Source organism: Camelus bactrianus, chromosome 16 (genome assembly GCF_048773025.1).
Source record: "Camelus bactrianus isolate YW-2024 breed Bactrian camel chromosome 16, ASM4877302v1, whole genome shotgun sequence".
NCBI classification, from domain to species: Eukaryota; Metazoa; Chordata; class Mammalia; order Artiodactyla; family Camelidae; genus Camelus; species Camelus bactrianus.
Window position 1 is genome coordinate 37,683,564 of NC_133554.1, and position 15,773 is coordinate 37,699,336.

The following is a 15,773-nucleotide window of genomic DNA, read 5'->3' on the forward strand; positions in this document are numbered from 1 at the left end:
ATATATAAGTAAAACACTGTGATACTAACGCATGGCTAGACAAACAGATCAATGGAACAGAATGAAAAGTCCAGAAATAAACTAAAATCCCAAATCAGCAGAAAAGTACAGGGACAACTGACAGATATTTGGAAAAAGATAAAATTGGATCCATACTTTATAGTACATAAGAATAAACACCAAATAGATCAGAGACCTAAATATAAAATATGAAATTATACAAATAATAGAAGAAAGATAAGTGAATTCTTTTATAATCCAGAAGCAATTTTTTTTTTTAAAAAAAAGGAAAATCCAATTAGGTAAACTTTTTAAATGTTTAAAAAAAAAACACCTTTGTCTAAAGACAAAAGGCAAACTAGGGGAAAAATGTACAACTTAAATTAAGACAAAGGGCTTATATATTTAAAATTAAAAAAACCTAAACGTGGATGGGGGATACCCACAACACAACAAATATGCAGAACATATAAAAGACAGTCACAGAAGAGAAAATTCAAATAGTCCTTAAAAACATATAAAAGTATATAACTTTCCTCATAATAAGAAAGATACATTTTAAATTACACTGGAATACCAATCCCTATCAGATGGGTATAAATCCAAAAGTTTAGCAACAAAGCCTATAGTGAGGCTTCACAGAACTAGACACCCTGATATACTGCTGGTAGGACTGCAAAACAGTGCAACCTATAGAGAGAAATTTGGTAATATCCAGAAAAATTCCAAATGCACTTACCCTTTTACTCAGCAATCCTACTTACAGGGACTTTTTCCAAGATTCATTGGACAAAATATAAAATTACTTAGACACAAGAGTATTCACTGTGGCATCATCTATAACAGCAAAAGTCCGGAAACAACCTAGACGCCTATCAACAGGGCACTGATTAAATAAACCATGGTATACTTCCAAATGGAGTACTATGCATCATGAAATGAATGTGAAAGATCCCTATGTACTGACATGGAGTGACTTTCAAGACATATTATTAAGAATAAAAGAATAAGATGTGTAGCGGTCTATTTAGTATGTAACCTTTTATATAAGAAGGGATGGACAGGAACATATGATTTACACATACATATTTTTGTTTGTTTTCAAAAAGAAAGACTGTTAAGATACAACCAAAAGCTAATAAAAATAGTCACCAATAAGAAGAGGAAAGGAACAGACTGGAGGGGACAGAGAAGCAAGATTTCCCGGAAGATACCTTGTTATACAGTTTGGACTTAAGCTGTCCCTAAAAACTAGTAATTAACTAAAATAAATAAAACTAACTTTATGTAAAGTTGGTGATATTAAAAATGGAGAAAACAATTACTTCCAGTTTCATCAGAATACAGAATTGACTATACATCCTTAGTGAAATATATTCTAAGAACAAATAGAGCTGCAAAGAAATCTTAAATTTTATTCAGTAGTCTGTAATCTGATTATCTGTAGCAATACTGGTATTATTTTGAAACTACTGTAGGATGATACAAATAAGCAATTATGTTAATGCTGTTAGAAACCATTTATAGGAAATATGGCGGATAGAGGAACAAATTAAATCTTCACAAGGAAGCAAACAGATAAATCCAGATGAGAGACATTCTAAGGAACAAATGACTGAGTTTTGGCAAAAATCCAGTGGCATGGGGGTGGAAAAAAAGGTAGTGAAGTGGGAGAAGGGAATGATTCATTTGAATTTTGACCTGATAATTTCTGTCTTGTCAGTTTTTCCATGCTTCTCAAATTCTTTATTCAGTACTCTCTGCTGTTTTCAGCAGTAAATTCAGTCTGAATAGCCAACTATATATTACCAAAAATAGAGAATATAATGCTTTTATTCTCAAATAAGCACAACAAATTTTATACAGTTAAGTAACAAAGATAAACTGATTGGATTTCCAAACTGTTGATTAACATGGGATAGTTGTTCTCTGGTAATTTGTTATACCTTTCACAATGTTGGAGTAATATATCCTAGGACAGTGTGTTTCACCAAAGAATATGTAAATTAATTTACTGCTTAGTCTAGAATATAATAGTTGCCTAAACAGCTGTAATTACTTACTTCACAGACTTACCTAAGATGTAATGTGTCTGAATAACATCTAAAGTAAGTTGTAACAAACACTTAAGCCTATAAAAATTCTTCTTTTGAGTTACAGTAATATACTATTATTTTACTTCACAAGAATTTCTTAAATCATAAGGACAGATGGTTACAATTCAAATATGTTAAAATGTAGTCGCCTTTTTCTCCCATCTAAGTACTAACTAGGCCCGACCCCACTTTCTGAGATTAGACGATAAATCTGGTTCATTTAGGGTGGTATGGCTGTAGACAACACCCTCAACATTTTCTTTTGGAGAATTTTATAATAATCTTTGAATAATAGGAGCAATTTGGTATGTCCCCAAACTTGAAATAGGAAACATTGCCACTACTATTATTTTGAAATTTTCTATTATATGCTGCAAAATCTGATCCTGATGCAGCCAAATTCATAATGAAATAACATGTTCCTTCTTTCAAACAAAAATACCAGTAAGTATAATGGAACTGGGTAACTCTACTTTTGGAAGTAATGAAACTTCCAAAAATTAAAAGGAGAGATCTGTTTGCTAAACTGATCCCCAGTCACATCCCCTGAAGCGTAAAACATACCGAAGCTGAAATAGAAGAAACGTAAATGTCAAAAGAATCATTCCTTATTTCCACAACAATATTGCTGAACGTAGTATTTTGAACACATTATTTTTAAGCACTAAGACTGATGACTGGTTTCTGAAATCCACAGAAAGAGTCTTATTAAAGAGTCCAAGGCCGAACCCTCAAAGTAAAGTGGGAATAAGGTACCTAATCAATAATAAATTTCTAACACTGCAGACTTCTAAAATGTAGGTACTTTTCGAGGAACATTAATCTCATAAAAAAGATGACTCCTAGAGTATAGTTTATTTTCTAAGAAAATAAACTTTCTTATTTCTAAGAAAATAAACTTCAATTTTTTAATACAACAAATTCTACTTAGGGTAAAATTAGGAGTAAAATAATGGCAAATGTAATTAAGAGGAAAAATAAGATTTAGTAACTAGGCATAAACAGATTTTCTTTACATGTAATGTGCTAATAATTGCTGGTTTTTAAATGGTAACAATCTGATAAATAAAATGCCATGACTTTGTTTTCTAAGGTAAATTGGTTATTCTAGAAATTAGATTCGAGTTTTAACAGTATTTACACAATCAGTCCACTAAAAAGTGGAGCAGAAACTATCATAAATCTGGTCGTATTTTATAAAGCTCATAATGAAAGTTTTCCTTTTACATTATTTCATGTAATTTAAAAACTATTAGTTGTTTCCTCAGTAAAATAAAATGTGAAAATTTATGCTGTTTTTTTAACATTAAATCAAATAAATGGTCATATAGTACCAAAGATGTCTCTAGAGAAACAATATTTATATCCACTCACCAAAGTAATTTCATGAAGAAAAAAATCTTTAACCCAAAAGACATAAAACACATGTACATTACCACATGAACTGATAATTAAAAACATAAGATGCTCATTAAAAAAATGTAGCCTTGTTTGTATGTAGCCTGGGTCAAATAATCCTTTGTATCATAAAGATAAAGACAAAAATAATCATATTTAAGTACTTTAGTGCTTCTCCAAAAGATGAACAGTTAAGTGGTTGATAAATTTGAAAAGCTGATTTTACATAATAATCACTATGTTGGGGGGAGGTATATAAAAATCAAACAGACTGTATTATGTTATTTTTAAAAGTGACACGACAATGGTACAATTTTAGGGAAAAAAAAACATGAAAAGGCAGAGTTAAAAATAGTTAAACTAGTATCTTAGAAAACCATCCACAAGGAAGGTCAAACTCATTTTCAACATTTGTCAACATATAAAATGAATGAAGAGCAGAGGCATTAAGAAGAACCAAAAATTCTTCATGAGGCAAATGTTAAAATGTGGAACTTAAGCCCAGGCAAATACAGAGAAATGAGTAAGGGCCAGGTCTAATGTGCAGGAGGTTCTCCATTCTACAGCAAATCTGAGATATATGGGTACACTCAATGCTGTAAATTAAAAAAAAAATGTTTTTTGGTCCATTTTGTTGCGTGTGCACCTCTTGCAATAAATTTGAGTCAGCACCAATGACAGCTCTGCAGTCCTCCTGTGTGGTGCTGATCAGGTGGTTGCAGAGCTTCGGCTCACAGCAACACAATGCAGCTGAGCAGGCAAGCACAGCCCGCAGCCAGAAGCGGTTCCCACTTTCCAGAACGAGGCGACCTTTAAGCTTAAGTTTCCCGGAGAAAATGAGATGCTGATGTTGAAGACGACACTATGGTAAGCTGTTATTTAAATCAGTAAAAAATCGACTTCGGAATTTTTGTCTTTTTCCTTTTTATAAGAGAAAGTCAACATTAGGAATGGATATATATTCAATAGCAAGTGCATGCACCAGAAATTTGCTGCAGTGTCAGTTGAGGGATTTCTTTTTAATATGCATTCACTTTGTAAATATACATATTGTTTTCCTTTAGAATCGGCACTGAAACATACAGAAAAGAAATCACTTTATAAAATGTGAGTTTTAAAGGTACGGTGTTGATCTGATTTTTCAAGTGCCTTGAAATGTTTTGCAAGGATATATTTATCCTAAAAAGACAAAGATGAATTTCAAAGTATTGTTTGACTATCTAAATAAAATCTCATCCTACACACACATTGACTATTTCATTACCGCAGAGATCTTAAAAAAAAAAAAAAACAAACAAAAAACCAAAACAGACACGACAGCCATTTTTCCCCATCTGAGTAAGAAAAAAAATTATAAAAAATAGTAATAGCTTAAGATTCTGACTCTTTATTTGCTGAGAATGTCATTTTATAATATCAAGGCTCTGGGAAGATAAATAAGAAAGACTATGGCAAAAGAAAGGAGAAAAAAAGGAGAAAATGCAGGAGAGAGTAGGGAGAGAGAGTCTCTCTCTACCACATAGCCTCAATTGAAGGATTAGGCATTTGGACTATAAATGAAGGGGAGCTTTGTTAGTTTAATCACTGGAACAATTATAAAAGGACTCAACAACGAGGTTTATTGAAAATTTTGCCTAATGCTAACTGACCCATGCAGATGCCTAATTGTATTTGCATATTAAAAGAAGGGTGTATCTGTTTGTTTCCAGGCTTTGATGGAATATCAGATATTGAAAATGTCTCCCAGCCTGTTCATCCTTCTGTTTCTCACACCTGGTATTTTATGCATTTGTCCTCTCCAATGTATATGCACCGAGAGGCACAGGCATGTGGACTGTTCAGGTAGAAACTTGACTATATTACCATCTGGACTGCAAGAGAATATTATCCACTTAAATCTGTCTTATAACCATTTTACTGATCTGCATAACCAGTTAACCCAGTATACCAATCTGAGGACCCTGGACATTTCAAACAACAGGCTAGAAAGCCTGCCTGCTCAATTACCTCGGTCCCTCTGGAACATGTCTGCTGCTAACAACAACATTAAACTGCTTGAAAAATCTGATACTGCTTATCAGTGGAACCTTAAATATCTGGATGTTTCTAAGAATATGCTGGAAAAGGTTGTCCTCATTAAAAATACACTAAGAAGTCTTGAGGTTCTCAACCTCAGTAGTAACAAACTCTGGACAGTTCCAACCAACATGCCCTCCAAACTACATATCGTGGACTTGTCTAACAATTCCTTGACACAAATCCTTCCAGGAACATTAATAAATCTGACATATCTCACACATCTTTACCTGCACAACAATAAGTTCACATTCATTCCAGATCAAGCTTTTGACCAACTCTTTCAGTTGCAAGAGATAACCCTTTACAATAACAGGTGGTCATGTGACCACAAACAAAATATTACTTACTTACTTAAATGGATGATGGAAACAAAAGCCCATGTGATAGGGACTCCCTGTTCTAGCCAAATATCATCTTTGAAGGAACATAACATATACCCTACACCTTCTGGATTTACCTCAAGCTTGTTCACTCTAAGTGGGATGCAGACAGTGGACACCATTAACTCTCTGAGTATGGTAACTCAATCCAAAGTGACCAAAATACCCAAACAATATCGAACAAAGGAAACAACGCTTGGTGCCACTCTAAGCAAAGATACCACCTTTACTAGCACCGACAAGGCTTTTGTGCCCTATCCAGAAGATACATCCACAGAAATGATACATCCACATGAAGCAGCAGCTGCAACTCTAACTATTCATCTCCAAGATGGAATGGTTACAAACACAAGCCTCACTAGCTCAACAAAATCATCCCCAACACCCATGACCCTAAGTATTACTAGTGGCATGCCAAACAATTTCTCTGAAATGCCTCAACAAAGCACAACCCTTAACTTACGGAGGGAAGAGACAACCACAAATGTAAAGACTCGCTTACCTTCTTCTGTGGCAAGTTCTTGGAAAGTAAATGCTTCATTTCTCTTAATGCTCAATGCTGTGGTCATGCTGGCTGTCTGAGGGTCCGCATTTTCTGAAACTAATGAAAGAACTCCTTCCTGATGTATAGTTGGGAAAATACGCCCCTATCTAACCAGTGACTCAAGCTATATTAAATATTCAAGAAAGCCAGTCTTATATTTCTGACACTGATGTAAATGAAGTAACTTGTCTTAAATAAAAGAAGTGCACAATGTCTTGGTACTTGCTGCTATTCTACTGTCTTAATGAAGTAAAACGAATGAGTTTCTTTTTTTTTAAATGAAATGTTTTCTTTTTAAAGCTTCAACTTACTGCATAAAATATAAAGCATCTAAACTTTAATATGTATTTTATGTATGTTTACACTGTCAAACACCTTGGAAAAAATAAAAGGTCTATGCTCATAACTGTGTCATTTGGCTTTCTAGTCATACAAGAATCTACTTAGTAGAATAAAAATGACTAAACCTTTTTTGTTCCAGGGTACCTTGGTACAGTCTTTATGGCAAATGAAATGTTGGAGGTATCCACGAGTTCTGCCACAAAAGTAAAACTGTGGTTGCCACCCCATGAATGGTTATGCCACATCGTTATTTTACACACAAGCCATAATTGTTTTAAATCTAAATGATGTCCTGCTTCTGAGGAACTCTTGGCTACTTTACAGATTATATAATGGACAAAAAGCTCTTCAAAAAGCTAGAAGACACTAGGCTTTGCATTTTAATAAGGAAAGTTCAATGTCTTCGTTTTTTGCATTTAATAAAAGTATTAAAAATACAATAAAAAGTTTAGGCTTAAAGACATGTAAAGGAACAGGTTTAGTGCATATCTAACAGACTGCTTATTAATGGAAAATTAAAACATTTACAAAATTAAAAGCCTTCTTTGTGCAGGAGAGGGAAATTTATCTTTTGCACATCAGAAGTTAGAATATGACTTACCTAAATTAAAAAAAAAGGTGAGTTTCAGGCTAAAATCATGGGGTCTAACCAACTTGGACAGTACTACGGGAGGGGGAGGACAAGGAAAGGAGAAAGGGATTCATTTGGTGCTACAACCAGGTGAGGAACCCAATAAAACAGACAACAGGACTAGAGCCAGGCATGGATGGGTCAGATCTCAACACTCCAAATCAAATTGCACTTGGACTTCAACTAGAAGAAAATTGAGAATTTTCTACAAATATAAAAGTAAGCCACCTTTTAAATTAGAGATAAACATAAGTAATAGCCAAGAGTCAGAAAAAGAAGCTCTGAAACAAGGATAGATTGAAATGTAAGACAGCATAATTGAAATGGGTGAGCCACAAATGAGGAACTTAATTTGTGAGACATAAGGGAGAATCTATTTCAAGCATTCCTAGAGTTGGGAAAAGAGTACAGAAAAATTTTTGTGCTCCTTCCTAAGAAATTTAAAAATTAAGACAGACTTCTTTCCAGGTTTGGAAACATTTCTATTCAGAGACAGAGAAAAGTAACAACCTTCTAATGTGCTTTTCTTTTCCCCCCTTTTTAAGGGGCAGGCTTATGGAAAAATTACTTTTAAGCTTCAATGAAGCAATTCCTCTCCTATACTAACTTAGTACAGTGTTTCTTAGTACAGTTTTCTGCCCTGGCAAATCTAATTGGCTATTCAGGGAATTTCAGCAAGAAGAAAAAGAGTTATTTGAAATAGTCCCCTAAATGATTGTAAAATGGGCAAGCTATTTCCACTCCTTTCCAATCACTGATCTAGTACCTTCACCATCAGTGACAGAGGCTAACTGCTTGGCTATTTCCTACTATTCTACATACTTGCATCTTGTTTTAAAAAATGCACACAATGAATTTCACAGAAAGTAGGTTTCTTAGAGGTAACTGTCTTTCACCCTGAGGGTACCAAAAATTCAATGTTGTCTTAGAAATCCTATGAGGAAAAGTTGACAAAAAAGTGAAATTATGGAATTATAAATTATGAAATTATAGCATTAGCAGCACCTATGCATTATGCCAATTGTATGATTGATGTGTCTGCAAAATGCAGAGAAAAAAAGCAGTAAATTTACAAGTACAACACATGTCAACTACACAGATTCTAAGTCCTCAGAAAGATTATCCAGACTTACAGTAATCAGATACTTCCTTCTCAGGAAACTGTGCTCTGACCGTTACTAATGGAGAAAGAATCATTATCTGTCACTAAGACAAGAACTACTGCATTACTGGGCACCATAAACATTTCAAAATGCATTAGTCCTCAGCATCTACTTCTCAAGCTCATAAGTTATATATGCATCCATCCATACCTCAGGTGTGACTTTATTTTACAAGTAACTCTGGTTTCTCACCAGTTAAGAGAATCCAAATAAAAGCACACACATAGTTTTTCCTGGGTAGCACATCTAGTCCTAAGAACCATTAAATTCAAAGAATTACGTACAAGGATGATTTAAAGTAGAAACATGAGGGGATAGATAAATATATTTATACTACACCTAAATACCTGAATTTAAGTGAGCTTTTTTAAGGGCTGGTGCATCCTCTCCCAACATGGTTATCACAAATGATGGACATTTGAGTAGTTTCTCAAATACCTGCCAAGGAAACTGAGGATAGATTTTTGGGATTTTATCCTACACTTAGACTTTCAGAGGTTTTTGTCCACCAAGAACTGTTAACTCATTAGAAAATAACTTGTTTTTCTATTTACTAATCGGGTCTACCTATACCTGCCATACAACAGCATAAATGTTTAGTGAGATATTGAATTTTAACCCACTTGAGACAGGTAGATGGTAATGTGTGATCACTTCAAATTTTCTGAAATGTTGAAAATGACCTCCATGCCACCTCTGCCATCATGGAAATCTTGGGAAGTCTTGTTTCTGAGATTCTAACCCAGCTTCTCCCACCCCTTTCCCTCCTGGTTCAGGGGTCTTCTCTGGAATAGCCCAGCCAGAAGGTCATCCAGTTTGAAAACGTCATCAGCTTTGAGTACTGTATTATAGATTTGTCTACACAAAACCTCAAATTTCTTCATGCTAGAAACAACAAGCCTGATAAAAATTTTTAAAGAGAAACCATGAAGGAGTTTGTTAACCAAATGCTCATAAATTTGATAAGTACTGAGATTTCCCAATGCTAAGTGGGCAAAGGATACAAACAGGGTGTTTGAAAGAAAAATAAAAGATAGGAAGCATGGGGATTGGTAAGTATATGAGAATATGGCAAACCACATAATAATCGAGACATAAAAATGTGATACCATGCTCATTACTAAATCAGCAAGCAATTTTTAAAAAAGCAATAAAAATCAATGCTGGGGAAGACATAATGAAACAGCCATCTGCACATATCGGTACAGCTCTTTTGAACAGCAACTGTGATGAGAAAACAGCTACTCTGAGTTGCTGCCTAAGCATTTTACAGTATGACAACCCTGCTCACACACAGTCTGGACATTTGATAAAGACTCGGATTAGAATACCTACCACAAATTCCCACTTTGCTTTTCCTGGGGCACCTTTTCCTGAGGCAACATAGAATTTAGCTTGTGAAAAGTAAGTGACTGCCATCCCAATCACCTTATAAGAGGCACTTGCTACCCTGTGCTCTATCTCCTGCTTGCTCTTGACCTGGGGCAGAGGACTGCTGTTCCCCCAGTTCACTGTGTACCCTCACCATGCCCTACCCTTCAAGTTCTGGGATCTCTATGTAATAAACCTTGTGACTTTACATCCTTTGTGTGAGTGTACTGAAACTGAGCTGTTAATCAAAAGGACCCCAAGAGTTTTCACTTCCTGAGGAAGCTGGGTGAGTTATTGGCTAACCCTGTGTGGGTGGCTTGTGCCTCATCATTCAACAAGCCATAATCTGCATATTTTAACTTAATATATCAATTATGAAGGGGAGCAACACAGCAATGATCAAAAAACGAAAATATTTTAATCTTTAACCTAGTGGATTCCAGGTAAATACTAGCATTCTTTCTAAAAGCAAGAAAAATAAAATGCTAAATATCTACCACTGGGAAACTGGTTAAGTAAATGATGACCCACTGGCCAGAAATTACACATCCAATACAAATGTTTATGTAGAGTATTTTTTAAGTTTGAAATGTGGAGAATGCAAATACTAGAATGATAAGCAAAAATAACAGGATATATAAACATGCATGTTAAAAAACTATGTATAAAAAACAACAGAAAAAGATAAATATACCAAAATGTTAACATGTATACCAAGTATGTTTTAGTACACTCTTTGCTTTTGTCTTTGAAAATGCAAGAGATCTAAGAAAACTGTTCGAACAGCTGTCCAAGGGCTCTAGCTTGAGTAAGAAAATGAGAAGATGCAAAATGAACTATGAAAAGGTAAGGGTAGTCAAGAAACTAGAGGGTATCATGAAGTAAAGATCAGAGACAGAGAAACACTACCAAGACTTCTTGGAAGCATTTACATATTACATTAGCTTATATTAGCTCTACATGGTTAATTGCTGTCAGAATTGTTCCCAACAAATCTAACCAGACAAACTCTTTTCTCTCCTAAAAGCAAAGCAAATGAACCAAACCAAACCAAACTTCAGTAATTTCCCACATCTGAGAATAAAATCTAAATTCCAAATATGGCTTACTATATGATCATGCCCTTGCTTCCCTTTCCAGTATCATCTTAAAAGTTTCTAGCTCCCTCACACTGTACAGTTCAAACAAAACTTCTTTCTGTCTCTGTGATTCACCATGCTCTCTCTTGCCGCCAGGCTCTCAGAGATTCTGCATGTCCTCATCAGTACACTCTTTTCCCTCTTCTTCCCCGGCAAACCCTTATTCATCCTTTTTATTTCAGTTTAGACATTACTTCTTGCTAGGAGGGGTTTTTCTTTTGGCCATCTTGATCTGAATTTATTAAATAAAAGAATGAATTAGTACAGATCAAAGATGGACTGGTAGACTAACCATAATCTACGTAAGATAGACCAAGTCAAACCTCCAAGTCTTATTCTAGAGCCTAAGTTTCTTCCAACAGGTTAAAGTAATAGCTTCATAGTCTACAAAAAGAAAGATTGAAGAAAAGTTATGAATGAAGGAGGATTTGGTTGGGCTGTTACTTGTCATGTAAGAAATTAGTTCTGGGCAGTGGGGAGCTACCTTTGGAACAATTTCAGAGAGATGTTAATTCTGATATCTGTGAACAATTTAGTACAAGTAGATTGCTCAAGAGAAATCAAGGAAACAGAGAAAAAGCCACCTCAGCGTATTAACGTGTTAAACAAATTAGTTTGCTTCACACTTTAAAAACTGTGATACAAGTGAGGTTTTTAAGAAGCTTGTTTTTAAAGAAGCATCATTTTAGTTCAACAACCCCAACTCTGTTAAACACGTTCAGGAATGCTGAGATATACACTCAATACACCCATTTATCTTTTCTATAAACCATGGCCTGATATTCTGGATTTGTTAGAAGTTACTGATGATATCGAAGTTCAGAAATTAAACACACACACACAAAACATACAATAAAAACAGCAAAACTGGATAGTTCTTTTCTGATCAAAAGAATTATAAGAGCATTTAAAGTACATTGTGGTTTAACAGAAAGAGCATAAGGTAAGACTTTGTCACCAACAGCCTGTATTGTTATCTTGGGCAAGTGATAAAGTGTGTTCTCTGGTAAAAATCCAGTTCAGAACATGGTTCCATACAGGTATTTTTAAGAAGAGGTTAAATCACATATATCAAAGCACTTGGTAGATGCTACACAGATATTTTAAACATTACTGCTGTGCCTTGTATAAGAGATTCTTGGTAATCAAAACAATCAGAAACAGAAATGACTGGAACCCATAGTCCATGTATCTGTCTTCTTTAGTTACACTTCAAATAACTAATTTTCAAGATTATTTATTTATTTCATGGTAAATATGATTTATAAATAAAAAATCAGACATCTGAATATTTCAAATGAGTATCTCAAGGCCAAGTATCAAATACATGTGATGAAATACCCAATACCAGGAAATGTAGTGTTGTACTTTGTGCTATTTTGTTGCCCATAGTCACAGTTCAAACAAACAAAGTGAACTCTTCTGGAAGGCTGAGGGAGTTCAAATGTCAGTCAAATGCTTGCCTCAAGAGAAAATAAACTCATATTTAATGGCTTTTCATCGAGAAAGAACAAAACAAAACACCACTAAGGGAAAACAAGGATGCCATACACCACAATAACCACTGGGAAGGCCCTTGCTTGCCATCCAAAGCCTCAGTGACCACTAGGGCATCTGAGACATTGTGTAGTGTAAGAGTCACTGGCACACAGCCACATCCATTTACCAGTTCTATTACTGAGACATCAGATACTCAGCTGTATTTCCTCATACTGATGACAAATAATTAAAGAAAGTCAATAAATATTTTAAAGTAATTCCATCTATTTATAGGCTCTAGTATTTCTTCATGGTATAGCTTTTCTACAGTGATTATATGGAATCTTTCTTGCTTAACAAAGTATGAAGTGTTATGTGTCTCCTGCCCTGACACTACATTTAAAAATAAAAGCTGCGGGATATTAAATATGAACTTAGAGACACACAGTAAAGGCTAAAGTGTCTTTAAAACATAGTAAAATTAAAGGATGAAGGAAAAACCTAAAAGTGGTAAAACATCTTCACTTATTAACTATGAGTTGACTATAAACTGATTTTAACTTTAAACATAAATGTTACGTATCTAAATTTCTTTACATTTTTCATCAAAGCAGTCTTGTTTGAGTCATTAAACTCTTATTCCAATGAGGCTGTCATTAGTGAAAACATCTTTGGGGCCCCTCCTTTCAAATATTACTAAGAGCCAGCTTGTAAGTCATACAAGAAAAAAACTCATTTTAAACAAAAAATAATATTACTAGATGACATTTTGCCTTATTAAGAAGTTTCAAGATTTTCCTACCACATTTAAAAAGAACATGCTTCAGACTTCGACAGCACTTCCAAAAATGTATTTCCCTAAAAATGTGTGCTCAAAGGCACAGGTTTTGAAGTAAGTATAGCACCTCCAACAGTGACTCTTCTGACAGGAGTAAGATTCACTTGGATGTATTTATTCTTAGATGCTTGTTCTAGAATTTTTCCATGTTGTTTTATAAAATCAAACCTCATAAATTTATCTCAGGATTACTTCCTTTCAAGGATTGCATACACTACAAGATGTGAACAACAGCTGATTAAAAAAACAACTGTTTTCATAGCAATAGATGGAATGCAGCCACTGTTTTTTTTTTTAAAGTATATGTTAAGTCATAACCACCAGATTATTCACTATGTATCAATCACTAAGTCATCTTTGATGAGTAAACCAAAGCCTTGTTTCACTAACACCCAAGGCCATTATCCTTCTATAAACCAAGAATCACAGAAAACAAAACCACTCAATCAATCTTTTGGCTCAATTCAGGACTCCAACTCCAATCACTTTATTAAACTAATTCTTCTTTCTTAAACTACAGTCATGTGTGTCCATAATTAAAACTGGTGATTAGTCTTAACACTATCACTTAATGATTATATATATATTATACCTAAAAGCTAAGTTCATCTATTAAGTGTTCTTTGAAAATGCTACATACTCTGCTAGGTTTTCTGTGTATCCAGAAGAAGACATCTAAGACTAAAAGTCCAATAGATGAACAGGAAAATTATATTCTAAGTACCCCTATGTTTATTGCAGTATTATTTAAAATAGTCAAGATCTGGAAGCAACCTAAGTGTCCATCAGTGGACAAATGGATAAAGAAAATGTGAAAAGAAGAATACACATACACACACACACACAAAATGGCTGAGAGGGACTAAAGGGGTTAGGGCAAGGGAGAATGTGGAGTGTCTGCTAATGAATACAGAGTTTATTTCGGGGGTGATTAAATGTTTAAAATTAGATAGTGGTGATGATTGCCCAACTGTGTGAATATACTAAAAACCTCTAAACTGAACAGTTTTACGAGGATAAATTTCATGTGATTATATCTCCATAAAGCTGTTATTATTTTTTAAAAACTTGCCTAGAGGAGTGAGAGTCAGGTTACTGAGATGGGTCTTGAATCAAAAGTAGGAGTTTGTCCTATGTTATAGGCATCCGAAGCCAATGGTAAGCCTATGCAAAATCACACAGGCATGCCAGGATGCCAGGGCATGGCAGAGTAGGGCAATGGTGAGATGGTCAGTGTTGCTGAAGCAGAAGTGAGACATACAAAGTCTAGAGCTTCTTTCTACAGATGTTACTACACACTGTAATGACTGGTCTTTTATTATTAAACTTAAATGACCAATTGAGAAAAATGGCTTTAAGACTTTTTCGACCAATACAGTAGAGGTTATGTGTAGAATGCGCGTTTGGCATCCTGAGTTTTCTAGGCAGACTCTGTGGCTTTCCCAGCTCCTAAAGTCTTCAAGACAAGTACCCTTAAAGATACTCGCAGCTATGTGTCATGAACACACTTTCCTGATAGCAACCCAGAAAGCACACAAGGCTTACCTGGAACCATATCAATGATGATAGCATCATGAGGGTTCCAGAATAAGGCCAGCATCTCTAGTCTCTTACCAAAATGACTTTCAACCTTCTGCTTTAGTTTAGCAATCTTGCAACTACTGTGAACAGTATAAAAGATTATGAAGAGACTTGTACAAGATGCTAAGGAAACAAGCTTTATCTTATAACCAGGGGTTTTCTGAAGAGTGGTACTTATATGATGGGGTGGTATATGAAATAGTCATTTAATAATTCTATATTTCTTTTTTACTATTATCTTTTATTTACTGGTTTTCTAGTTATGGCAATCAATACTGATTTTCTGTTTATGGTATAATATAAAATTCCCTTTAAGAAAAAAGTCAATAAAAATACTGAAGAAATAATAATATAGATCTTATGAAGAAATGACAAAAACCCCAAAGGTGGTATACGGATGCCTGAAGTATAAAAACTTAGTGAACAGGAGCACATAAAGGGTTTTATCTTAAAGTCACATGGTCATATTCTAGAGAGATCATTCTGGAAGTAATGCGGAAGATAAAGGGGATGGGTAAATTACTGGTGGAAAAAAAAATCCAATCAGAAAATTATTGCAACAGCCTAGACCAGAGGTCAGCAAATTATGATCCACTGGCAATATGCCCACATGCTACTTGTGGTCTGTTTTTGTATGACCTACAAGCTAAGAATGGTTCTTATATCTTTAAAGAGTGGTAAAAACCAAAAAACAGGACAAAAACAAGAAAAAAAGAAAAACAATGTGGCTTG

At 34.6% G+C, this 15,773-nt stretch overlaps 2 protein-coding genes across 11 annotated transcripts in view; one reads left to right on the plus strand and one right to left on the minus strand.

The window, feature by feature from the left end:
* NF1 (neurofibromin 1) overlaps positions 1–15,773 on the minus strand; it is a 225,348-nt gene that overhangs the window by 59,542 nt on the left and 150,033 nt on the right. The gene's annotated exons all lie outside the window — the stretch shown is intronic.
* OMG (oligodendrocyte myelin glycoprotein) lies at positions 2,544–7,402 on the plus strand. Its single transcript, XM_010958305.3, has 2 exons — positions 2,544–4,361; positions 5,204–7,402. Exons 1-2 carry the CDS (start codon positions 4,359–4,361, stop codon positions 6,533–6,535), a joined length of 1,335 nt encoding a protein of 444 aa, XP_010956607.1. The 5' UTR covers positions 2,544–4,358; the 3' UTR covers positions 6,536–7,402.